General features: G+C 46.2%; 1 protein-coding gene across 1 annotated transcript in view; it reads left to right on the top strand.

Moving 5' to 3' along the window:
- The window catches only part of BCR (BCR activator of RhoGEF and GTPase), a 93,123-nt gene extending 69,710 nt beyond the window's left edge, over window positions 1–23,413 (top strand). The window contains exons 10-24 of the mRNA XM_066331238.1: window positions 2,807–2,928; window positions 4,147–4,315; window positions 5,604–5,723; window positions 6,589–6,664; window positions 7,222–7,326; window positions 7,903–7,977; window positions 8,551–8,648; window positions 9,321–9,452; window positions 16,416–16,475; window positions 16,617–16,726; window positions 17,541–17,680; window positions 19,143–19,277; window positions 19,836–19,941; window positions 20,745–20,907; window positions 21,602–23,413. Of these exons, the coding sequence (XP_066187335.1) occupies window positions 2,807–2,928; window positions 4,147–4,315; window positions 5,604–5,723; window positions 6,589–6,664; window positions 7,222–7,326; window positions 7,903–7,977; window positions 8,551–8,648; window positions 9,321–9,452; window positions 16,416–16,475; window positions 16,617–16,726; window positions 17,541–17,680; window positions 19,143–19,277; window positions 19,836–19,941; window positions 20,745–20,907; window positions 21,602–21,691 (1,701 nt within the window). The 3' untranslated portion in view covers window positions 21,692–23,413. The remainder of the gene's footprint in view (window positions 1–2,806; window positions 2,929–4,146; window positions 4,316–5,603; window positions 5,724–6,588; window positions 6,665–7,221; window positions 7,327–7,902; window positions 7,978–8,550; window positions 8,649–9,320; window positions 9,453–16,415; window positions 16,476–16,616; window positions 16,727–17,540; window positions 17,681–19,142; window positions 19,278–19,835; window positions 19,942–20,744; window positions 20,908–21,601) is intronic.
- Window positions 23,414–24,334: the final 921 nt, after the last annotated feature.

Genomic DNA, 24,334 nt, shown 5'->3' with positions numbered 1-24,334 from the left:
ACCTCTTTCCTTCTGTTCCAGCCAAGCTTAGGAAGTACAGGCTTGTCCTCTTCCACCCAGCTCTCTCTGTGGGACTTTCTGCTGCCTCGGTGTTGCACTGTGATAGGATTTGGTTCCCAGGAGTGCTAACCCAAATAAACTGAGTGTCACCTCAGCCCCGGGTGGGAATGGGAAGGTTGTTGGGCCATTTGTAAGGAATGGCTGAGCTTTCTGCTCAGGTTTTGGAGAGCTGTGCTCTCAGCAAGGTGCTGGGCTGGGGCCCTGGCTCATCTCACACACTGCCAGTGCCTGGCAGAAGGTCAGGTCAGGACTGTGCCCTGTCACACTGCCAGGCAGGGAAAGGACAGTGCCACATCCTGCTGGTAGCAGAGATGAGTAAGCTGTGAGAACGTCTTTACACCTACGAACAATGAGCAGAGGTTGAGCTGGCAACAAGCAGCTATTCTCATTTCTCCAGAGGAGCTGAGCTGATTTGCAGTGTAATTAATATGCATCAGATCTAGAAACCTGCGATCAGGGGTTTGGCTTGCTCAGAAAATATGTTTCCCTGCTTATTATTGCTCCCAAATGAAATTCTTCACAAGAGTGGAGAGTGTTCTTGCTACTGACAACATACCTCCTCCTGTTTGTTTGTTTTCAAAGCTCAGTGTTTCCAGTTTCCTATCTGGGGCTTGTTCTCCTAGGCAGGAGGGGAAGGCGTGCTCAAGTGCCCATCAGCAGCAAAGGCGTTAGTGCAGGCAGGAGTTCTCTCCAAAACCACTGAGAAGAGGCCAGGAGGATCACACCCACCTAAAAATAAACACTAACATGTGTACAGGCCTTTGTGAGCTGAATCACTGCTGGATGGCAGATCTCCCCAGAGTCCTGCCCAGAGGTGGTGCAGCAGTCTGCTAGGGAGCAGCCTTGCTTCCTGCAGCTCTGGGAAAGGTGCAGCTTTTGCTGCCCTGCTCCCAGATTTCCAGGAGCTTCAGGTAATGGAAGGCAGCACCAAGAAGAGCTGCTGACCCTGCTCCATGTGCTTCCACAGGTAGGTGTGGTGCTCTTGTAGCTGCAGACAGGAAAATGCAGGTTCCTAGTCCCTGTCAGGAAGTGTAGGGTGCTGTGGGACAGACTGTGGAAAGAAGAATTATGTCTGCAAGGGCATTTCTTTGTCCTGTGTTCCTTGCCATGATGCCTGCTAGGCTCAGGACTGATGTGGTTTGTTTTCATTTTGGAGAGCCAAGATGGGAAGAATGGTAGGCAGCAGGAGAGGCAGCACAGGGGTTTGCACTCCCACGCCCTCAGCAGGGAATGTGCTCAGAGGTTGTTAAATCATGCAACAAACAGAGCCCAGGGGCACCACCTGGGAAATGGAGGCATCACTTGCAGTGTGGGTGGACCTTGCCCAGGGGAGCTGCTCATGTGGTGCTGCCCTGTGGAGACCCTTCTGTGTGTGTGTCCAGTGTGGGGACCCGGCCCTGGGGCAGGGCAGCAGGGACTGAGGGGTGGGTCCTGAGCATGGGGCTGGGCAGGGCTGGCAGGGAGACAGCTGGGGAGGGGCTGGTGAGCCCTGGACAGGATTAGCAGAACTCTGCTGTCTCCAGGCACAGCGCTGTCTAGGCTGATGTGGAATGGCTGATGTGTCACTTAGTGATGGCAGAGGAGCATCCTCTTGGCTGGAATAACAAAGTCCAGGTCAGGGAAGAGTTCCTTAGCATGTGTGGGGAAGCTGATGGTTCCTGCGTGTACTGGCTGTGAAGTGAGGCAACACTGACAGTTACACATATTGGTGGAAATAAAACTTGCCCAGAACTGAATGCCCTGACTTCTGCTTGAAATTCAGTGGGAGGTATCTATTCCAGATGTGCACTGAGTCCTGCTGATCCTGACACCAACAGAGCAGGGCGTGAAACTCCTGTCGTGGCCACTGGAAGGAGCACACAGCCACCTGTCCATGTGCCAGCATTCCAGCCTTTCGGGCTTTTCACTGTGGAGTCCTGCCCCTCCCCTCCAAAGGAATTAGGAAAGCAGTGGTTCTGCCTAGCAGTGTGTGCCCTTTCTTTAGAAGGCTGTCAAACTCCGTGGAACTAGAAGCAAGATTAAAGGTGTCAGAGTTGTGCAGCTTCTTTGCATCTTCCAGGTTCGGGAAATCTTTATATGATATATAAATAAGATTTCAATAGGCACGTGATGAGGGTACATCCAGAAGGTTCTTTTAAAGCACAGGCTGATAAGAGACTCCTGAGAAGTTTGCCAGATACACGTGTTCAGTAATTATTCCTTAATAGCACTTGTAACGAAGCAGCAGCAATGGCGTTTATCTGTTAATGTTGACAAAGCCGTTCTGTGAATGGGAGAGGAAGGGAGAGGGGAGCTTTGCTGTCCCTGCTGGGGTGGCTGAAGCTGATGCAGAGGCTGGGAAGTGACTCTGGGAGAAGTGACTCTGAGAGAAGCGGTGTGTGCTGCTCTCTGCTGGCTCGGGAAGGGACGACCTGCTGGCGGGGATTCGGGGACTCTGGTACAAAGGAGCTGGGCAGTGACTCACAACAAACTGCACTTGGGCTCGGGTACAGGTGATGGAGAGAAACCCGAAGGCTGGCCCAGCACCAGGCAGGGGAGAAGATTCATGGCTGTTTCTGCCTCTGGGAGAGAGGGCTACAGCAGGGAGCAGAGTTGACAACAAGGAGCATTTAATAGGCTTTTTCATTTTTCTGAATTAGACAGACTGAATTTGCCCTGGTAGGAGTCATGTCTAAGGACTGTGTTGCCCCAGTGCCAGATTTGCAGCTCATATTGCAGTGAAACATTTTTCCTGTTTTTTCCCCAGCACCGGCAGCTGCTGAAGGACAGTTTCATGGTGGAGCTGGTGGAAGGGGCTCGCAAGCTACGTCATGTCTTTCTTTTTACTGACCTCTTCCTGTGTGCCAAGCTCAAGAAGCAGATCGGAGGGTAAGAGTTCTTGTTGGGCTTTGTGCTTTGCACCTCAGATGTAACAGAATCCTGGCTTTAGCCTGCAGTTTTAGTTGCATATGGATACCCCAGACCTGGGTAACCATAATCCACAAGAAGTAGTTAGAAAAGAAATGATCAGCAAGATAGGAATGCTTACTCTGAGATCCTGTCTAAGTCCTGACCTCTCAGGAAAGATAATTCCTCCCATCCCTGCCCTGAGCCTGCCTAGGAGAGCAGGATATGTTGTAGCTGTATTCTGGACAAATGTCATTCATTTTTCTACTTCCCCTTTCTTTTAATAGGTGACATTCTTAACTTTTTTAATTACTAAGGTCGTTAATTTTGGCTTTGCAGCTACAGCCTGTTAACAGTTCTACAGAAAAATGGCAAAGGTGAAGTAAACAGACTATGTATTAACCCTAAAGTGCAGCTATAAATGCAGTTTTGCTGACACTTTTCACAAATGAGAGGGGAGAAACCATTACCAATGTATTTGCCTCAAATAAGGTTTCTCTTCATTAGGTAAACATTTGGGGAGATGTCTCTTATCTTCTTGCTCTCCTCAAGCAAAAAGTTATGCCTGCCCTTTTCAAAGCATGTGCTTGTGAGGAATGAAAGGAGTGGGACATTCCCAAGAGTGGATGTTCCTGACAGCCATGGTGAAGAGGGAATAAATGACACGAAACATTAAAAAAGTGAGCTGCTTATCCTGATGAAATCCCTGGAGAATGGCAGCTATGAGCTCTAGTTCTCTCACCTGGCTGGATTACACAGAGGTTTATATCCATTGGCTCACCTGCTCCAACTTGATCCCAGCTTGGGCAGGAGAGACCCACGTTGAGATCTCAGGGGGCCACCAGGTCACAGGTGTGACACAGCTTTAGAACTTTGCCACACCAGAAGCTTCAAAGAGGGAGCATGCAGGACCAAAATTCTCTGCAGGAGATGGATGTGGATTTTTAGGATGAAATGAACTAGATAACAAAATGAGTTGCCTTTTTATGTACTGTACCAGCTACTGGCCCTGCTAGGCTGTCTTACTGAAAAGCAGCCTGTTGCAAGACTTCTTCCATATGGGAGTCACAGTAAAGTTGGGCTGATATCTGCATCTTCTGCACTATAGCAAGGAAGAACTTGTGGGAAGCACTGGGTGTTGTCAAACACCAGTAGTAGTAGTGTGCTAGTAGTAAAAGGTTTGGACCTACTGCCTTTCAGAAAAAGCCAACAATATGACTGCAAGTGGTACATCCCGCTCACTGACCTCAGTTTCCAAATGGTGGATGAGTCTGAGGCAGTGCCCAATATCCCCCTGGTACCTGATGAGGAACTGGATGCCATGAAGATCAAGATATCTCAGATCAAGAATGACATCCAGCGGGAAAAGGTAAAGGAGTTGAGCTCTCCGTGGCAATGCAGACACAGGGTCTGTGCTCAGATGAGGTGCTGGTGGCAGCTCTCCCAGGGCTGCACAGTGTGGGGAGCCAGGCTGCAACAGACTGTTGGGCAGGGGCTTGTGATAGCCAGGTGCTTTGCTCATCCAAGTGCACAGCCTGGGTGATGCTGCCCTGGGAGGAGGCAGAGACAAAAAGACCCTGTGGTTGTACCCAGCAGCTCCTCTACTCAGCAAAACCACCTCTGAGCATCCATGTGGGAGGCAGGGATCCTCTGCTGCAGGCATGAGAAGGACTGGGAGTGTTATTTGCCAGTTTCTGGCTGTTAAATTATGATCCTGCCAGTGATTTTGGTCAGAAGCCATATACTCATGAATTTTAGCAGGTTCAGTTATGCCTTTCAAGCTTTTTCCTATTTCACTGGTGTCAAAAGAGCAGCAAATGTATAGAAAACAGCAATTATGCTGACTGGACAGTCAGACATGGACATGGTGTCTCTGGCTCAGGCTTCTCTTTGCTTGCAAGATATGTTTTCTGAGAGCTGTTAGATCCCAAACCTTCCTGGAGCTTCAAAGATAAAGAAGAGTTTGAACACTGGTGGTGTGTAGAACAGGATATGAATAACATTGTTCATGCTGTGGGAAGGTCATTCCCCACATTTCCAAAGAACATATTTTGCTTCTTGGCCCTGGCTGGCTTTTAAAGGCTTCCTGGAAAAAAAGTAAGATATTAGGAGGAACACTTTGTGGAAGCCTTTTACTCACCAGCTGCAGTTGTCTACAATGTGTGCCGTGGTGCACCAGTGCTAAACAATACACATGGCTGGGTTTGGGACTGGATTTTTTTCCAGGAGAAAACTATTTTTAGCAGACATTTGATGAAAATGGATCAGTGGGCGGCTTCTACAGAAGTTCCTTAGTCTTCTTAGTTAGGGACACTTGGGGCACCTGGCAGTGCTATGGCTGCCCTGTGACATGATGCTACTGCAGCCTCTGGAATGGAAAATACAGGGTACAGCAGGGACAGTGGCCACACACTCTGCACTTCAGCTGGGACAGCTGGAATTGGTGATCAGAGCCCAGCCCAAGTGTAGAGATTCTGCAAATAACACCTTTCTGGGCAGCTGGGAGTCCTGTGGGTCCTATTGACAGCATTTCTTCTGCTCTGGGGCCATTTGTCTACTCACAAGGTAGAGACTATGGATTTCAAAATAGCAGTAAATGGGGGCAGATTTGGAGAATAACACGTGTCCTCTGTCTCCCTCTCTCCCACATCCTCCAGAGGGCCAATAAAGGCAGCAAGGTCATTGAGAGGTTGAAAAAGAAGCTCTCAGAGCAGGAATCGCTCCTCCTGCTGATGTCTCCCAACATGGCCTTCCGGGTACACAATCGCAACGGCAAGGTGAGAGCACCCCCTGCCACCCCAGGGGCCACAGAGCGTGGGGGCTTGCGTCTGCTCCTGCACAGGGAGGGCTTTGTGGCCTCTGCTGTGTCTCTTCAGTGCGCTTTCCAAGCAGCAGACACCTCATCCTTGCTGTGCCAAAGGTTATGATGGCATCCTGTAAGGCCGTGGCTAATTTGCATACAAGAGTGGCATTTAAGAAATAACCATGGAAATGAATCCCCTGTTTCAGCACCAGTCCTGGTGGAGCAATGGGAACAGCCCTTCACACAAGGTCCAGCTCTGCAGCAGCTTCCTTCTAGACTGCCCTGTGCTTCACGTCTTGGCACATTCAGGGCAGTGTATTCGGGGCTGCAGCTGCCTCTGCCAGGGTCCTCCTCTGCCAGGGGTATTCCCTGCTCTAGCAGTGCTGTAACCTCTCACTGTGGCCTTTCCATGCACATGGCAAAGGAGTCTCACAGGACTGTGTGAAAAGCTCAGTGAAAATCTATCAGCTGGTCACTGCTTCCTGAGTGTCACTGCTTCATCAGTGTCTGGGCCTGTGCTGGAGGCTTTTGGCATTCCTGGTGCAGCTGAATGCCTATTGTGGGGAATAGCACAAGCTGCCATGGGAACTGCTGCAGGGCCACAGCTGCCCTTGGCAGGGTGGGGCTCTGTGAGCTCAGACTGTCCGTGTTGTACCGTGGGCATGTTGCCAGAGCCCAGCCTGTCTTGACAGAGATGTGATGCAGGATAAATGGCAGGAGGACCAGCAGAGATGTCTGTCCAGCAATTTGCACTGGGGGAGGGTGGGAGCAGGCAGGCCCTGCCCTCAGTAATGCATCAGACTAATGCATACCCTGTTTTCTTCTGTGTTCCTGGGTAGAGTTACACATTCCTCATTTCATCGGACTATGAAAGGGCAGAGTGGAGGGAGAATATCCGGGAGCAGCAGAAAAAATGTGAGTATCCCTCAGCTGTCATTGGTACAAATACTGTGATCTTAAGAGAGCAAGACTCCAGAGGATGAGAGGTGTGGGACCAACCCTAGCAAAACAGAGATCTGCTTTGAAATCCACAGTGCAATATGGATGTCTCCTGTCTGAGGCTGTTTGGGGAACATGATCTGCTGCAGCAGCATGTGAGGAATGTGTAGAGAGAGCACTTAGTAAATAAATGTGTGTAGAGATTATCCCATTAACCCTAGAGACCAGAGCTCAGTGCCTTTTCCCTGGCTCCATTCAAAAGCAATTTAGTTACTTTTATGGCATAGTGGTTTTGGCTTTGCAAGAAGCTAAGAACCCCTCTATTTCCTGTGAAGCATTCAGTGACTTGGAGGAGTAACTAAACATGCCCCCAGCAGAGCTGGGCTGAGCCGCAGCAGTGCTGCCCTGAGCACCTCAGTGCTGCTGCTGAGCAGTGCCCAGGGAGCACTACCCATGTGTGCCCAGGATGAGGGGTCATGTGTCCAGCCTCTCCTTGGAATTTTTACTCCTCCCTCTTTCCATCTCCATGGTAGGCTTTAAAAGCTTCTCACTCACATCGGTGGAGCTCCAGATGCTGACAAACTCCTGTGTGAAGCTTCAGACAGTCCACAACATTCCTCTCACTATCAATAAGGAAGGTAAGACCTTTGGGTTCTGCTTCCACATGGTGCAGCTGCAGTGAAACTCTCCCCCTGCCTGATGTTGTGCTTTCCCCTAGAACTGCTCTTACTGTTCCCTTTGGCTGCAGGCATCCTCCAGTATACATTAATCAACTATTAAATGGTCCTTGCATGCAGCTGTTGTACAAGGTATTGGAGTGCTGGTGGAGTCCTAGCCTGGGACAGCTTTGAGCTATGTCTGAGAATCCTTTGGAGCAACACTAGTTGGCCAAAATTGTTTGGATGGGACCATCTTAAATTACTACTTAATCTGCTAGTGTAGACTTAGCCTCTATAATTTACTTTATCTCTCTTGAATTTCTTCCATGCTGTCTTGCTGATCCTAGAACTGTCACTGTAAGAGCCCCCCAGTGCCAGAAGGTATTACAGGGGCCAGCTGTGGAAGTCTCCTGTCTTGTTGAAGTGGTGGTTATGTGCTCCTGTCGCCCTTGGGGACAGTGACCCTTTACTCATTAGCTCTGTAATATCAGTCTCATCACTCTCACTTTTGGCTCCACTGAGAATGTAACAGAATCCCTTGGGTCTTTTGTACAGATGACGAATCTCCAGGTCTGTATGGATTCCTGAACGTCATTGTCCACTCTGCCACGGGATTCAAGCAAAGCTCAAGTGAGTTGCAGTTCTGGGACACACAAGAGGTACTGATAGGGGTTAGATAAGCCATGTGCTGGGAAAGCTGGGTGTGGATTGCAGCATCTGTGCTGGTGGTGAGGAGAAGAGGTGTTTTGGGGAACTGGAAATTCCTACTCTTAACTCCCAGAAAGATCACCATCAAGGATCGAGCACACAGCTTTGATTTTTAGGCCTAGTCTGAGATTTTTAAGCAGTGTTTGCTGATTACCCAGGTGTTCTAGAAACAAGTCAGCCCTTATCCTGAATTCTTTCAGCTGTATTTTGTTTTACAATGAAAGAATGGAAGGTGTTCTCTGGCATCCAGAATTTTTGTTGGGAAGAAAGTGGTGTTAAAATTCAGGGGAATGACTTGACACGATGATCAAAAAAGGTGACAGGACTTCTTAAGAACAGCTGGGCTGATCAAGATGATGAGATTTCTATGGGATGATGTTTCTGGTACTAACACAGAGATGGTGGAAATTAAGGCATCCTGTGCAAGTGATTAATGCAAGTTAGGAGATTCTAGATATTTTTTTTTAAGTTTTTGTCCCTGTCTCCCCTCCTCAGATTTGTACTGCACATTAGAGGTGGATTCTTTTGGGTATTTTGTGAACAAGGCAAAAACTAGAGTTTACAGAGACACCACGGAGCCCAACTGGAATGAGGTAGGTTTGATTTTTCTGGGTGTGACTTGTTCCAGGTACCAAACATCAACACATGATGGGCAGAAGACCTGCCAATGGAAGAGGTTGCTGCATGCTCAGCACTTGTGCTGCATATGCTGCTTCTCAGATAACACTTTTCTGCCAGGTTCATTTGGCTGTTAGGGCTTGCAGAAGATTTTCTCTTGGATCAGTGGTAATCAAACAAACAATTTGATACAAACGAGTCTTGTCCAGTATTTCATCTTTTAAACAGATGCATGCTTGATAATTTTTTTAAAGACACAAGTAAAAATATTTTGAAGGAGATGGTTTTGTTTATTTGTTGAGAGGGGAAGAATTTGCTGTAGACATTTTGCCTGTTTACAGCCAACTCAGACCTACTGGTGAACAAAATTTCTTACAAGGAAGGTGAGCAAATTTGTGTCTGAATAATGCTTTGCTGAGACCTGTGAAACCTGACTAAGGAGTGAACCATCTTAGTCTCCAATTTGACCACCCTTTAGATACAAAATACAGTTTCAGCTTATTTCTAGACAGTTCCAGTAGAGAGGAGGTTTTGGCCACTCCTCAAGTGTTCTCCTGGTGCATATTAAGGAGACTGTATTGCTTATTCCGAGATTGGTGTCCTGTTGTGATGCAGCCATTGTTCTTTCCTTTCCTGGTGCCCTGCAGGAGTTTGAGATTGAGCTGGAGGGCTCACAGACACTGCGAATTCTGTGCTATGAAAAGTGCTACAACAAAACCAAGCTCACCAAAGAGGATGGAGAGAGCACAGACCGCATAATGGGGAAAGGACAGATCCAGGTAAGACTGTGCTCAACTCATTCCTGATACCCTTACTGCAAAACATCACAGGACTTTTGGAGCCTGGAGTTCACCACAGAGGTTTTTTTCTGCCTTCTGATTGTCTCAGCATAGATTTTTCCCTCTGACAGTGAGGTACACAGTGTGCTTCACAGGCAGGAAGTCAGCAGCTTTGTCCCTCTTGCTTTGTGCCCTACGCCTGCTCCAGCACCCTTATGGAATGAATAGCTGCTTGTTTTGATCTCTCATTTGCCCATTAACTTCAAAACTTCCACACTAGTGTATAGGAGCTGCACTGCCCCTGGGCACTGGTGAGGATGCTTTATTTGTGACAGGAGGATGCTAGAATATTCTCTCTACTCTGTAAATCATGTGCAGGAAGGCTGCCCATCTGTGTGTGCTGGAAGTTGATGGATGTGTTGGCCAGGCCCTGGGACAGCCTGACTGTCCTAGTGACTGCCATCCCCAGAGTGTGGTGTCCATGACAGCAGGCAGCATCTGAGGAACATTTCCACTGCTGAGAATTGGCCCGGGACACTTTGTGTGGCAGATGTGTAGTAAAATAGGGGAGGTGATGGTGGCAAAGGGCTGCTGCTCTTGGGGAGCTGCTGTGTGATAGAGCACTAAAGCTGGATGTAGGAGAAATCAGGCCATGTGTGGAGGAAAACATGGGGAACATGTCTCCCATCTCATTCCAGTTTGTTGCACTGTCTATCCACAGCTTTAGGAGCGTGTTTAAATGCCTGCTCTGAGGACACATTCTTTGTGTTGGAGTGGCTGTTGAACAGAACAGAGACCCTGTCCAGATATCTTTTTCTTTCTGGCATGTTTAAAGATCTCCCCAGCTCCCCTGCATTTAGGTCTAGCTGTCCATCTCCCTGTGGATGACAGCTTTCCCTGGCACTGGAGTGATGGTCGTGCAGGCCAAGGCCATTTATGGGGTGAGGGTGGCCTGTGGGATCACATCCCACCTTGGCTATGGTGGGGTTCATTGCCTCAATGACTTTGATCAGGCCTCTTCCCTCTCTCCTGTTTTGCCTCAGATGCAGGGTGGGATTTGGAAGGGAGTTCACGTGCAGGCAATAAATGCCAGCACAGGGTGTCTCCTGTGTGTGTGTGTGTCTCGGCTGAGCAGAAATCCCTGTGTCCCTGCAGCTAACAAAGGCTATTTTCCATGGAGCTGAGCAACTATAAAAGAGCAAATTTCCAGCTCTGAAATGCCCTGGAGATTTGTGTGCTCATAACAGAGGACCCTGAAATCACTGACCCACTAAATTCTACAAATATTTTACATAGAAAGATTAAAAAATGCAAATAAAACCTTTTAAATTTTTGGCAGTTTTTTTATCCTTCTCATAGCTGTGGGCATTTTTACGCACAGCAATTGTACATTCTGTAAAAATAAAAATACTCTTTGATGGCAATTAAATATTAATTGCATCTTGATTCTTTGACAGAAACCTAAACAGTGGGAAGGTTAAAACATCAATCAAAATGTTTTTAATTAATGTACAAATGCTGTGTTCGCTTGTATCATAAAAGGCAAATGCAAAAGTTCTCTTGCTTTCTGTAAATCCCCTTTAAAATTTATAAAGAAACTTGATCAGTTGCCAGAATAACCTCTTAATTTTCAGTGATTTCTGTCCCATCATGACTTCCAAACTCTGTTGAATCAAAGAGAAGTCATATGACAGTCTGGTAAAATTTTGGATTGATAAAAATTATTAAAGGTTTTGATTTAGTCCTATTTTTGAAGTAAGCACCATTTCTCTATTAAGAAACCATAATAATGCAACAAAATCTGATGACAGCCTGTGGCTGAAGGTTGGCTCTGTTCTCCCAGGTGCTTTTATATAAAATTTTGTTTACCTTAGAGTTTGTAGTTTACACTGGGCTTTCTGATTTGTTGTTGCACTGTCATTATTCAGCCCAAGTCTGTCTGTCTAAAGGCAAGGTCTGTGAAGTTGGGCGAGGATTTTTTCATAAATTCCATTTAGTTAAAACTCTGGGAACATAAAGCGTCGTGCCTGCGTCCTCCTGTTGATAAAAGCAGAGAAATTTCTCTGTTGGCTAAATTGCAGTGTATTGTTAAGCCATTATTATTGTAAATATGCAACTTCCCACTACTGGGAATTCTGACTCACCAAATACTGAGCCTCAGTGATGAAGACAATCAAGGAGACGAGGACTGTTTTGGCTGTAAAAATGTTTATGAAATCTCTCCGTTACATTATGGCAGTGAAGGAAGGAAGGCTGGAAATTGGTCCATGTAGTCACAAGTTTCCAGGAATGGGCAGCAATTTTAATAGCTCCCATTGCTCATATTTTCTTTTCCTATGGAATATTTTATTTTCATGTCTTTATAGCCAGACGCAAGAGCTGCTTCTTTCCTGCCAGTCTGCAAGTTTTTTATCTCAGAAACATAAACCCATGAGGTTTTAGTGAGGGAGAACCTCCTGGAAATGTAGAAGGGAAGTCCTCACCAGACCTGGGCACAGCAGTGCAGGGTGTACTGACTGGCACACATGGCTGAGGCTTCTGGTGCACCTCAGGCATGAGAAATACTATTCCTGGGTACAGTGTGAAACTGAAATTACTGGGGGAGCTGGAGGAGGATGGAATGGACATCACATGATGGGAGGAAATGTGAGGCTTAGTTCAGCTATGGGCATAAGCCTCTCTCAGTGTGAACACCTTGGGGTTTTCTTTCTGTTGTTACCTTGCAGTCCACCTTTGGCACTTGGGTTGGCCCTTTGGCTCATTGATTTTTGCATTTCACTTGGCAGGCACATCCCCCTCCATGTTTGGAGGGTAGCAGCCTTTTGCTTGGCGTTGAAACTGTACCTAAGTGGGCACATTTGTCAGCAGGAGCAGCCTGTGTCTTGGGAACAGTGCATGAGTGAAGGGATACTTCACCCTGTGATCCAGCTCCTCCCACTGGTGCCGCGTAGAAATGCCATTTCCTTTGCTGTTTTCTTTTTCTGCATGATCAGCTCAAGCTAAATATTTCCTTCTCCCTCACAGCAGTGCTGGAAAATCAGGGAGGATGTGACCTTAGATCACTCATTCTGTGGAGCAGCACCATTCCTCTGTTGCCTTGCAAAACTATCACTCTTATCTTAATTATCTGGGATGTCTCATAGCAGTGCCCATGGCTATTTCAGGCATTAAGTTGTTTTCCATGTAAACCAGGTTGTCCCATGCTGTACCTCCCAAGTGTTAACGTGGAAACCTTTTGCTTGTTTAAACAGTTTGCTGAAGCAGAACATTGTCCCAGCAGTGAAAATAGGGGGGAAATGAAGATAGCAATGGGTCATGGCTAAAGGGTGATGGTGGGAAAGATTAACCTGTCAGTGGGGAGCTGTGAGAAGAGTGGGGTTATGGCAGGACTGGGAGTTCCCAGCAGCAGTGAGACTCTGACAACATGTATGTCACATCAGTTACAATTCAAAATTGATGGTGTGTAAAGTTGCCTGAGAAATTTAATAAAGGGAAGAAGTAATGTGAATAAATATATAAAACACACTAACCTTAATGTTCTACAGTCCATGCTCTTTCATTTCCACTGAGGCTTCTTTGTTTTTCCCTCCTTCTGCATGTTTTCTTTTCTCTCTGGGGAAAAAGAAATCATGATCAAGCTCTCTGGGGTAGTTTCCCAGGACAGAGCATAGACACCCTTCCTAATGCCTGGATTGCATTTGCCAGAGCAGCATCCCCAGTTTACCTTTTTCCAGGTTCTCACCACACTGCTGTGCACTCTCAGCCTTTCCTGACTGCTGTGCCCTGTCTGAATTCAGTGCTGAGGTACACGGGCCAGAGACCTGCACTCAGAAACCCCTGTGGTGCTGAGCTGCTTTGTTCTGTTGTGTTTTGGGCAGGATACAGAGAGGTATTGGCTTTATTCATTAGTGAATTCCGGGCTGCAGCTTGCTACTGCAAATACTAAAGGCCACGAGGGGCCTGGAGGGAGCAGCAAACAGAGTGGTTGGTTTGTATTTTCCTGTTCAGCATGAGCTTTAGGTGAGGACTGTGCAAACAAGCCCATGTGATATGGTCTGTGAGGCTTTTAGCAGGCCTGTCCTATTTGCACAGAGCATGGAAACAACACACTGGCTCTGCTTCAATGAAGATGGGGCATGTCATTTAAACCAAGCAACTGTTTGGAGGGACTGTGTAAAGGAGCAATAAATTCCACTGTCAAATGCAGAGGCAGCAGTTGCACAGTGCCTCCCCTGCTTGAGCTGGCACAGCTTGCCCAGAGCTGCCTCCCTTTGCTGTGCTGGCCATCTTCTATTCAGTGTTCCTTCTTTCAGGTCACTGATCTCCAAATCAGGCCACAAGACAGCATGGCCCCATTTGTCCTCTGTGCTGGAGCATCGCTCTTGCTAGCTCCTTGTCCTCAGTGTGCTCTCTCCCTCCCTGCTGCAGCTGCCCTTTCCCTCTGTTGCTCCTGCTGGCCTCAGAAGGTCAGTCATCAGCTGGGACCACGACTGAAACTTGATTGCATTCCCAGTGACAGTTCTTGGTTTCCTGTTGACTCTGTTATGTCCTGCTGTGACTTATCAGACTGTTAGACCTGATCTTCCTGTCTCACTCAGTGTTGCTGAAAGTTTATTCAAGCTTTGCTCTTTTAATAGCTTCTATCATTTTGCTTTGTTATTTAAAAAGCACCTTGGAGGAGTTTGGTTTTTTTTTTTCCCTTAATTGCTGTTGTTATTGCCAGTGATTCATGAAGGGTTGGCTGGGTCAGCCAGCCCTGGTGCCAGTTCTCCCTGGCTGTCCCCATTCAGTACAAGGCATTCTCCAGCGGGAGTCAAACAGTAGGAGGGAGTGCAGGGGTCCTGCCAGCTCTGCAGGAGAGTTCAGAAACAAGGGAGCAAGAGGCAGCGGCAGGTACGTGGAGGTTTACTCCTAGTCCTGGCTCAGCCCCAGTAGTTATCCAGTGATGAAAAGTCTCTGTGAGCTCTCAGCTCCAGCAAGGAAAAGTCTTTGCGAGATCTCAGCCCCAACACTCAGCTTCTGCTTGAGCTTTGCAGCACTGTCAAAGTCACTCTTGAAACAGAACAGGATGGTGTTTGGCTCGTATTCTTTTTAACAGCTATTTACTTGCTTTTGTTTCATGCAGTGGCAGGAATTCCCTGGTCATTACTGAGACATACCCAGTAATACCTGTTGGCTGAAATAAACTGTAACTGGATTCTGCTGGACTCTTCCTTTAAAGTTTTTGGCAAATATTCAAACCCTCTTTCCCCTTTAGTCTTAAGCTATAAATAATATAACTCTCTGCTATAAATAATACACTCAGTGACTCCATTCTAAAAGCATATGGAAAACTAGTTCCCAGCAAGAGGATTGGCTGTGACTGTGTCCGTCAGCAGAGTCATTTTGGCAGCTTAACCAGATGACTCTTCAGAGCTGGAGATCAAGCTTTCAGGAATACTTAGCATGGTTGCTCCTCATAGGAAACCAGACACTTCAGAAATGGTTTCCTCTTGATTCTGGGAAAGAATTCAGTTGTTGAAAGAAATCAAACTTCCAGCACGGAAGTTGAGGGTAGAGCAGCCTAGAAGCTGGCCAGCCCGTGGGGCCCTTGGCCAGCCCCACAGGCGGGGGCGGATCTGCTCTGCCGGAGTTAAAAGCGAACCCCCTTGGCCAGCAGTCCTGTGTTTGGGGTCGCTGAAGCTCTGCAGCCAAGCGCTGCTGCCCATTGGCCTCCTGGACCTTTGCACATTCCCAAAATGTGGGAGCTGCTGGTTACTGACAATTCCTTGCAAGGGCTCTTCAGCAATTTCTGCCGGCGTTGCACCTACAGGAGCCGATCCAGTTCCACAGGGAAACATTTGTGTGCTGGCAGCAACCCTCTGTGGGCTCACGTCCGCAACAGAGTGCGCAGGGACAAGGTTGGCCTCGCTTGTTCTGTTGCTGCTTGGGGTCTCTGCAGTGGGAGGAAGCAGGGAGGAACTTCACTCTGCTGCTTGCCTTTCTTTGGGGAGTGGGGAAGGGCATGGGGGGGCTTGTGTCTGTAGCTGTCAGCAGCATTGGGCTGCTCTGTTGATGATCTGAGTACAGCTATGACCGTGTCTAAGCTCTCCCAGAATTTCCTGCAGCTGCCATTGTTCTAGCATTTCCCTCCCCTGCCAGAGCTCTCTGGCCATGCGTGGGGCTCTGTGAGAGGGGGAAGCTGTGCTGCAAAGCAGTTCTGGTTATGACTGTCTGTTTGCTGACAGCAGTAAACTCAAAACAGTTTGCTGCAGTTGCCTCCTCCTGGTCTTACTGTGCCTCCGTGTTCAAGAGTTACAAAGCTGTCTCAGGAGAATTTTTGCTTTGGCTGGTTCCAATGGCTGATCAAGCCCCCGAGCAGACAGCTCCTCCTCTCTCTTGCCAGTTTACCTGGAGCTGAGTTCCACTCCTCAGGCCTTCAGATGTGTTTGGGCTCTACCAGGGCAGTAGTGGAATTGCTGGGTGATGTTCTAGCACTTGAGTTAGCTGCTCCCCAGCCTCACAACTGTCCTCTCAAAAGATCAACAAGCAAAGCCAAAATTGAGAGATTGGAACTTGTTTCTGTTTAATAACTGCTTGCAATAGCAGGGCCTTGTGTTCTTCCTGCCTCTATGTGCAAAGAGAAATGAAAAGGAATAGGCAGGTTGAAGGACAGCTTTCCATGTTTTCTCAAGAGATTCAAACATTGGTTGTGCTCCCTGAGGTTGCCTTTATTGTTGAGCAGACACTGTTCTCATGTTGCTGGGTTTTCCATGTGTGTGAATCCTCATCAGCCCTGTTTAGAGAACTTCACAAAATCCAAAACCTGGTTTCCCTGAAACCCAGGAAACTTAAGAGTGTGGATTTTCCTATGGAAAAGAAATAACAAGGTAAAAGTGATCGTGCTCTGCTCACTTGCAGAAGCCTTCCAGGCTGGCTGGTTTCTCTGAAGTCTGACCCTAGCTCTTAACTTCTGTTTTCCAGCTGGACCCGCAGGCACTGCAGGACAAAGATTGGCAGCGCACAGTCATCTCAATGAATGGGGTAAGCATGGCAAACAGAAATGAGCTCTGCTTCTGCACCTCCTGTGGGCTATATTTCTTGCTCTTCATTGCAGCACAAAAAAAAAAAAAAAAAAAGAAAAAGAAAATGTTTAAAAAGTAACAGCTGTTCTCTTTGGTTCAGGTGGAAGTGAAGCTGTCTGTGAAGTTCACCAGCAGGGAGTTCAGCCTGAAGAGGATGCCGTCCCGCAAGCAGACAGGCGTGTTCGGGGTCAAGATTGCCATTGTCACCAAGTGAGCTGATGGGTCACGTTTCTCCCCGTTGTGTTTCAGGAAGACAAGTGGCCAGTGGGGTGCACCTGCCTGTGTCCCCCTGAGGGGTCTGGCTGTCCAGGCTGCTCCATTAGTATAGGAGTGTAGATGTGGCTGCAGACAGGAGATGCTTTACAATCTCTGAGCTTCTTTTTTTGGAGAGATAAAAACCAATTTGCACACAGACTGTTTACTGACAGCCTCTCACTCCTCTGAATTCCGGAAATCCTCTTTGCCCTTGCCTTCTCTGTAGTTAGCTGACATGGTCACAAATTTCCAGAGCCACTGAACAGTGATGTTTCCTTTCCATAATCAAAAATGTTCAAGGTCTTTAGATCCCATTGTATTATTTTAACTCCTGATCTTTTGTCATGAATCATTTGCCAGCAGAAACCTGTTTGTTCTGTTGTATGGTTTGGGAAGTGTGGTATTTCCTCCCCATGGAATTGCATGAGTTTGAAGGCAACAGTTGCTATGTATCTGAGGGCTGTTTGGGAATCCTCTGATTACCTGGGCAGAGTTGCAGGCTGTGGGGGCACTGGGACCTGGCCAAGAGCTCAAGTGCTCAGGGAAGCCGCAGAACAGCCAGAGCCAGGCTGAGACAGTCAGAAAACCCTCTCTAGTTTTAAAAGGAGTTTTTCAGCTCAGTCCTGACTGCCTGCTCAGATCTCCTAGCAGCCCATTTTCCAGAAGGGGTTTGCACAGGGAAATGTTGGGGTGCCTGTAGCCATTGTGGCTGGCTGGGGAGCAGGCACGGAGGGCTGGGCTGAACTGACCTCTGTGTGGCTTTCTTCAGGAGAGAGAGGTCGAAGGTGCCGTACATCGTGCGGCAGTGCGTGGAGGAGATCGAGCGGCGCGGGATGGAGGAGGTGGGGATCTACCGCGTCTCCGGGGTTGCAACCGACATCCAGGCTCTGAAAGCTGCCTTTGATGTCAGTAAGTATTTGTGTCTGACTTTTCCCTTTGCTCTGTGAGAACCTGCCTGAGCTCCCTGTCAGGTGGCTGTGCTATTTTTAATCTTATGTTGCCCAAGAAGCATTAAGAAGTAGAGGTTCTCACTCAAGGAAAATAATTTTAACCCTGGCTGCATGTTTTATTTATTGATGTAACCCAAGACATAAAACAGGATGGATCCTTGTACCAAAATGTGCTTTTTTAATTTTAATTTAAAATTAAATTTTAAATTTAAAAATTTTAATTTTAAAGCCATGAAATGATGGCTTTACCTGTCTTGCCAAATCTTTGTAAATGGCAGACACCTCTCTGGGGGAAACATCAGCAATTAGAATTCATAATTTCTTTACTGTTGTGAGGTGTCCAAATTAATAGAAGTCCTTAAAATAAAGAATGTTTTGTGAAAGCCAGTGTTCCTTAGAACTAGGAAGGCTGTTTATGAAACTGGTATTGGTGGTTGGGGCTTCTCTCCCTAACTCTATGTGGACTGATGTCCACAGGCTTAGAAAATTAGATCACTTTGAGCAACCTTTGCAAAGCTCTCTTTGATCTTGGGCAGAAAAAGGCTCCTTACTGGTGCTACATTTAACTGAGTGGCCTGTATGTCCCAAAAGGCACCTGGGATCAGGCAGGTGAAACGCTTCCAAATTGCTGAGGTACAAGAAGTGAAATTTTGCCCTATTCCAGCTTCCATGTGATGGTCCAAGAACTGTTCAAGCCATGCTCCACCAGTCACAAGACCTGTGCCAGACACCCAAACTCACCCTCCCTGCACTTTTCCTTCGGTTTTTAGGGAAATTTCCTTCCTGTGTTTTCTTTTCAATCACCCTAAGCTACCGAAACCACTGATTAATCTCGGCTAGTGCAAGTAAGGGTCTTTCACAGTTTGAAAAACAGCTTTTTAAAATTCTGTTAAATGCTGGCTTACAGTGCTTTATGAAAGCTTTATGCTTTATGCTGGTTGCTGTTTAGTTTAGGGGGAGGGGGTGGTTTTGTTGCTCTTAGTAGTAACAAAACTGGAATATAAGCCCTGAATTGCTTTAGCTACAGTCAGTGGGGAGTTAAGAGAATCTCAGAATCTCTTATTCTAAGCTGTTAGAGACAGGGAATTGGAATAACAACTGCTGTCAGTAATAAAAGTTGAAATACATATAAATACAGTCAAGTAGGGGCTGGTTCAGATCAGGCTGGGGTCACTGGCACAGCACAGCTGGCCCTGGGAGAGTGGGGTTCCCTGGCTTGATGTAAAGCAATGAAGTGCTTGCAGTCATTTGTGCAGCACTTCTCAGCTGGAAGGTTGCTCATTTAATCCAGAGAAATGTAAACAGGAAAACTCCCAACTGTTTGGGCAGAGACAAAAGATAAACAGACCCAAAGCAAGGAAAAGAAGGAATGCAAGGCCAGCAGTCCATCTTTACCCTTCCTCTATTCTCTCCTCTTTCAGATAACAAGGATGTGTCAGTGATGATGAGTGAGATGGACGTTAATGCCATTGCAGGCACCCTCAAACTGTACTTCCGGGAGCTGCCGGAGCCACTCTTCACAGACGAGCTGTACCCCAACTTTGCTGAAGGCATCGGTAGGTGCAGCACCAGGAACCCTTGGTAATGGAGGCTGCTCTTAAAGCATCATAAACCCTGTCTTTAGTGTTGGACAACAGCCTGGAGCAAGCTGTGAGGGGAGTGGAATGGAGCTCAGAATGACATTGCCTTCCCACGTGGGGCAGTATGGGCGCTTGCCATGCTGGTCTGCAAGCTGCAAAAGCCCAGGTTTCTGAAGGATGGATTCAGGACAGAATGCCAGCCTGCCTGCTGGGGCTGTGCACACCCACTGCCCAGGCAGGCTTCAGGGAAACCCCTTTGGAGGGGAGGGGGATATGTATCTCATCTGATCTTGATGCAGAGGAAAACATCGATGATTGAAAGCCTCAAAGCACTTGAACTGCTTGAGAGAAAAGGATTCTTAATGAATCTGTGAAATAAAAGATGCTGTGGAGTATTGATGTGCAACTCTGACCTTCCAGCTGATGATGATGTAGTCAGTCCTTTTGGGACCATCCCTATTGGCTGTTCTGGGACATGGCTCAGTCAGATTCACACTTGCTGCCTGTAGTGATGGCTTCTTCTCTGTCTTGCAGCACTTTCAGATCCTGTTGCAAAGGAGAGCTGTATGTTGAATCTGTTGCTATCACTTCCAGAACCCAACCTTGTGACATTCCTTTTCCTTCTGGACCATTTAAAAAGGTAATATATGGTTCCTTGAGAAATGCATTTAATGTGTAAAGCTTTGGCTATTTTGAAAAAGTGGACTCTTTGCTTTAAATACCTGCTGAATCACAGAAATGAAGAAGTATTTGCTGATCTGCTATGAATGCTCATCAGATAACTATTGTCTCATGCTCACTTAGTGAGGCAGTAAATCCTGAATTCCATTCCCACTCATACTGAAAAAGGATTAGAACTGGAGGAAAGAAATAACAAAAGAGTCAGGGCTTAGCTATGGCAAATGCAAATTCCTGCTGCAGTGTCACTGAGACTGCACCTGCATCTGGATACAAAGACCAGGAAAGGTTTTTGTATAAACCATGAAACTTTGGCCATATTTAAGGTCTAGGAAACCCTGTCTCAGAAGGTCTCTGAAATCCAGTATGATCTATTTTTTAAATTCCAGCACTTTGCCTAACTGCAGTTGTCAGTTTCTTTGGTAGTCATCTTTCTGGTTTTGTCTATGTCTTTGTAATATGGTTGTAACTGTGAAAAAGTATTGTCATGCATTTGACATTAATGCAATAAGCTGGCTTAATGCTTGCCCAATGTGTTGATTTGCATAAGTATGTTGTACATACCAGTGACTGTCTTGGAGACATGAAAGATCATCTTGTGATTGAGATTCTGGATTAAAATCCAGGAAATCTGGGCTTTACTTGTGTTTCTGCTGCAGACATTTCTACCCTTAGGCAAATTTTTTAAACTTTGTGCCTCAGTTTCTCATTTATAAAACTCAGATATTTATGAAGGTCTGCCTTGTGCATTGTTTCTTCTCCCAGGGTTGCTGAGAGGGAAAGTGTGAACAAGATGTCCCTACATAATCTTGCCACTGTCTTTGGACCAACACTGCTCAGACCTTCAGAGAAGGACAGTAAAATCCCTGCTAACCCAACCCAGCCCATCACAATGACTGACAGCTGGTCACTAGAAGTCATGTCCCAGGTAAAATCCTGAAATCTTAAATGCCATTCCATCTTGTGAAGACACTTTCTGGGAAATCAGTCCTGTGGCAGGCTTGGCTCAGCAACCCCTCTGGGTTTTCGTGGTCATTTTTTTGATAAACACAAAACAACTTTTTCCCTCACACAGACATTTTAGCCTGTCTGTAGAACAGTGTTCCTTCAGGCAGGTCAGTTTGCATCTGTACAAATATGGCTTTTCATGAAGGAATGTCTGTGTGTGCATCTTGTGTGTGCTCATGCATGGGAAGAGTTTTTGGGGAGCTGTGTCCCAGCACTGTGCTGCTGGCCTGGGATAGAAGAATTGGCAGTGTTTCTACAATGCTCCTCAGCACTTAAACCACCTTCACTGATGCACAACAAAATTCTTTGGCCACTGCTGCCTTTGAAGGTTATGCAGGGGATTGGAGCACAGAGCCTGTGTCACTGAGTCAAACTGGTTTGTATTTCTCCGTTGAGTAAGGACAAATTCTACATTTAATTTTTTCATTGCTGGAACCAACCAGCACCATTGTTCCACCTGGAATCTAAAAAGAGTATCTCTGAAGCACTGCAAGTTCTGCTATTTCTACTGCTCTAATACAATGTATTAAATACACGGCAGCTAGATGACCCAGAGAGCTGTATCACCAGTTCTCACAAGGGTTTTAATATTACCTTGTTGTTTCTCTTTCCAGGTTCAAGTTCTTCTGTACTTCCTGCAGCTAGAGACTATCCCTACTCCGGACAGCAAGAGGCAAAACATTCTCTTTTCCACAGAGGTGTAGGTGCCTGAGGTACCAACAGGACACAAACTGCTTTTGGTGTAACTCTGTCACCCTGGGAAAAAAGATGACTGGTGTTTCCTCAGACTGGCCTGTTCCTGTCCTGGGGAATCCTGGCCCTCGATGCTTCTGCTGTTTGTTAACCAGAGACAAGCTGGAGGGAATGGGGGAAAACCTCCTTGTGCTGGTAGAACCAGGACTAACCGGAGATGGAGCTGTGCGGAGTCTCCACTAGAAGGAGCAATAGACACTTGGACAAATGCACCACAGAGTGTGGCGATTATTCTTGTTGGGAATGTGACAGAAGGTATTCCTCATTTTATGGATTTAATTTATCATAAAGAAACTTCAAGATTTCTACTGGACCACTTGATAGGACACCCCTTTTTGGGAGAAGGGGTGTTAAAGGATATATCACAACTGTGTCTTTAATAACTGCTGTTTTTCAAGTACTGTTCGAGGCTACAAAAAATAGCATTGCTTTGCAAGAGGAAGGAGAAGAGAAGGGTCTGGGATCTAAAATTCTCTCCACAGAAATTCAAGTCTTGATTTGAATATGGTTCTAAAGAAATCAAAGAGATTTATGTACAGCTAGAACTGTTCTCTGGTTGGGGGCTGGGTTTTTTCTTTTGTTTGTATGGTTTTTTGGCTCACCCAGCCCTTCCCATAGAAATGCTTGTACATCCCAGGGAAAGAGATGCCCTGCTCTTGCCTATGTTGCACTTCTGATGGGTTTTGTTGGGTTGAGACAAACTCAACAAAATGAAATAAATAAATACGGCAAATTAAAGTGAGGCAGGGAGAATAACAGTCAGTGATTCTGTTGTTTGGTTATAAAAGCAGAGGCAATATTATCCCGGAAGGATTGCTAAACTCCTTAGACCCCACCAAACTTGATGAAAATTATTTGGGAAGACTGATAATTCCCAACACTCCAAAGAAAATATATTATCTCTGCAAAAGTAATTGAAGAATTTGTGGATTAAAAAAAAAATCAGTGGCTCTGTTTGTCTGGCTGTTTACTCCAGACTTTTATCAGAACATCTTTTTTTTCTTTGATACTTGAATTTTTGGAGGCTTTGTACGTTGTTTCTACAAGAGTCTTTTTCTGATAGATACAAACGCTCTGAAAAAATGCCAGAACATACTTTATGGACAATCTAGCAAGTAGCATGCATTGTGGGTTCTCCAGAAATTCCAACTCTGTTTTAATTAAGAGCAGTGGAGAAATTTCTGTGGAACGCCATCTAGCAGTACAAAAGGTCTGGCCAAACACCAATTTTGTATTTCCCTCCCTAAATCAGTTACAGCTACCGGGTGGAAAAGGCAGCAGTATTTGTCCAGGGAATTGAAACTGCAGAATCTAATCGCTGGTATCCAGAGCCAGCCTTCTGGCTCTGAAGCAGTTGTGCCAAACATCCTGGGGGTGGGAGTGATGCCATTTTCCTAAACTATTCCAGCCCCTGCTACTCCTACCCAGCTATGCAGCATCCATTTAGTGGCATCTGTCCATCATCATCCTGGCAGGAAGGAAAGTACGGCTGGAAGACAAGGGAAGGAATCAGCACAAAAAGGGGAGGGAGGGACAGGTTCTGGAAGATTGGTAGGGTCAGGTGTCAGCATCATTTTCAGGGAAATATGACACAGAAGGCAACTCCTCTTGTGCTGAATTGTACATTTTCTGATGGGTGATCTGCAAACTCTCAATTAAAAAAAAATAGCAAAGGAGTGTTTCAAGGAAATAGAAAAAAATCAAAGGGAAATGATTTTGTAGTCACTGTAATTCTGACTGCTGCAGAATATTAGAATTTATTGTACTGTGAAGTTGCAAAATCAGAAAGGAACAAATATAAATTTCAATTTTGTGAGTATATCAATATTTTGCATGCTTTGTAAGGATTCTTATAGGAATTTAATATTGCTTAGTATCCCTCCCTCCTTAGGTCTGGGAGCAAACCTCTTTGTAATGTAATGTACAACTAGAAATTCCTTCTCTCTTGTGTGTATTTCCACAACATTCCAACTTCTGAACCCTCAAAAAAAGAAAAAACTGTCTGTAGTAGGAGGTGCTTTTGGGGGGAGGGAGGGAATGAGGCAAGGAAACTTGAAGGCTTAAGGTTTTGATTTTTTAAAATTTTTAGTTTCATTTTTTGCCTGTTTGAAGGTAAAAATTAGTCACAATCCTGAAAAACCCTTGACTTGAGCCATGTGGTGCAGAGCAGTAAAGCATTCTCTGTGTTTGTTTCTCTGTATTTGTTTCCCTTTTCCCCAGCAGCTCTACAGCAATCCTTGCACTCCTGCCTGCTCCCACTCAGGGGGATGGACCTGAGGCAGGAGCACTGCTGATGACTTCAAGGAAAAGGCAAAAAACCCAAGCTACACCTGGTGCTGGGTGATAGCCCTTTCCTTTGGTGTTTGGAATCTGTGGCTGCTCCTTGCAGTGTTGAAACTGGAAAGCAATACCATAATGACTGTGCCAATTTACTTTTGCCCAACTTTTTAATTTTTATTTATATAGGAAGTTAATTTTAATATTAAGTTACTGATCTATAGTATGTAACCATGAGAAAATTGCTTTTGCTTTGGTTACTGTGACAGGTTGTTGCTGTCAATCTCTCATTACAATGCTCAGTTCTAATGTAATGT

The sequence above is a fragment of the Sylvia atricapilla genome, chromosome 17 (assembly GCF_009819655.1).
Source record: "Sylvia atricapilla isolate bSylAtr1 chromosome 17, bSylAtr1.pri, whole genome shotgun sequence".
NCBI classification, from domain to species: domain Eukaryota; kingdom Metazoa; phylum Chordata; class Aves; order Passeriformes; family Sylviidae; genus Sylvia; species Sylvia atricapilla.
Note: the sequence above shows the minus strand (reverse complement) of the source record. Positions and strands in the feature narration are given on the sequence as shown.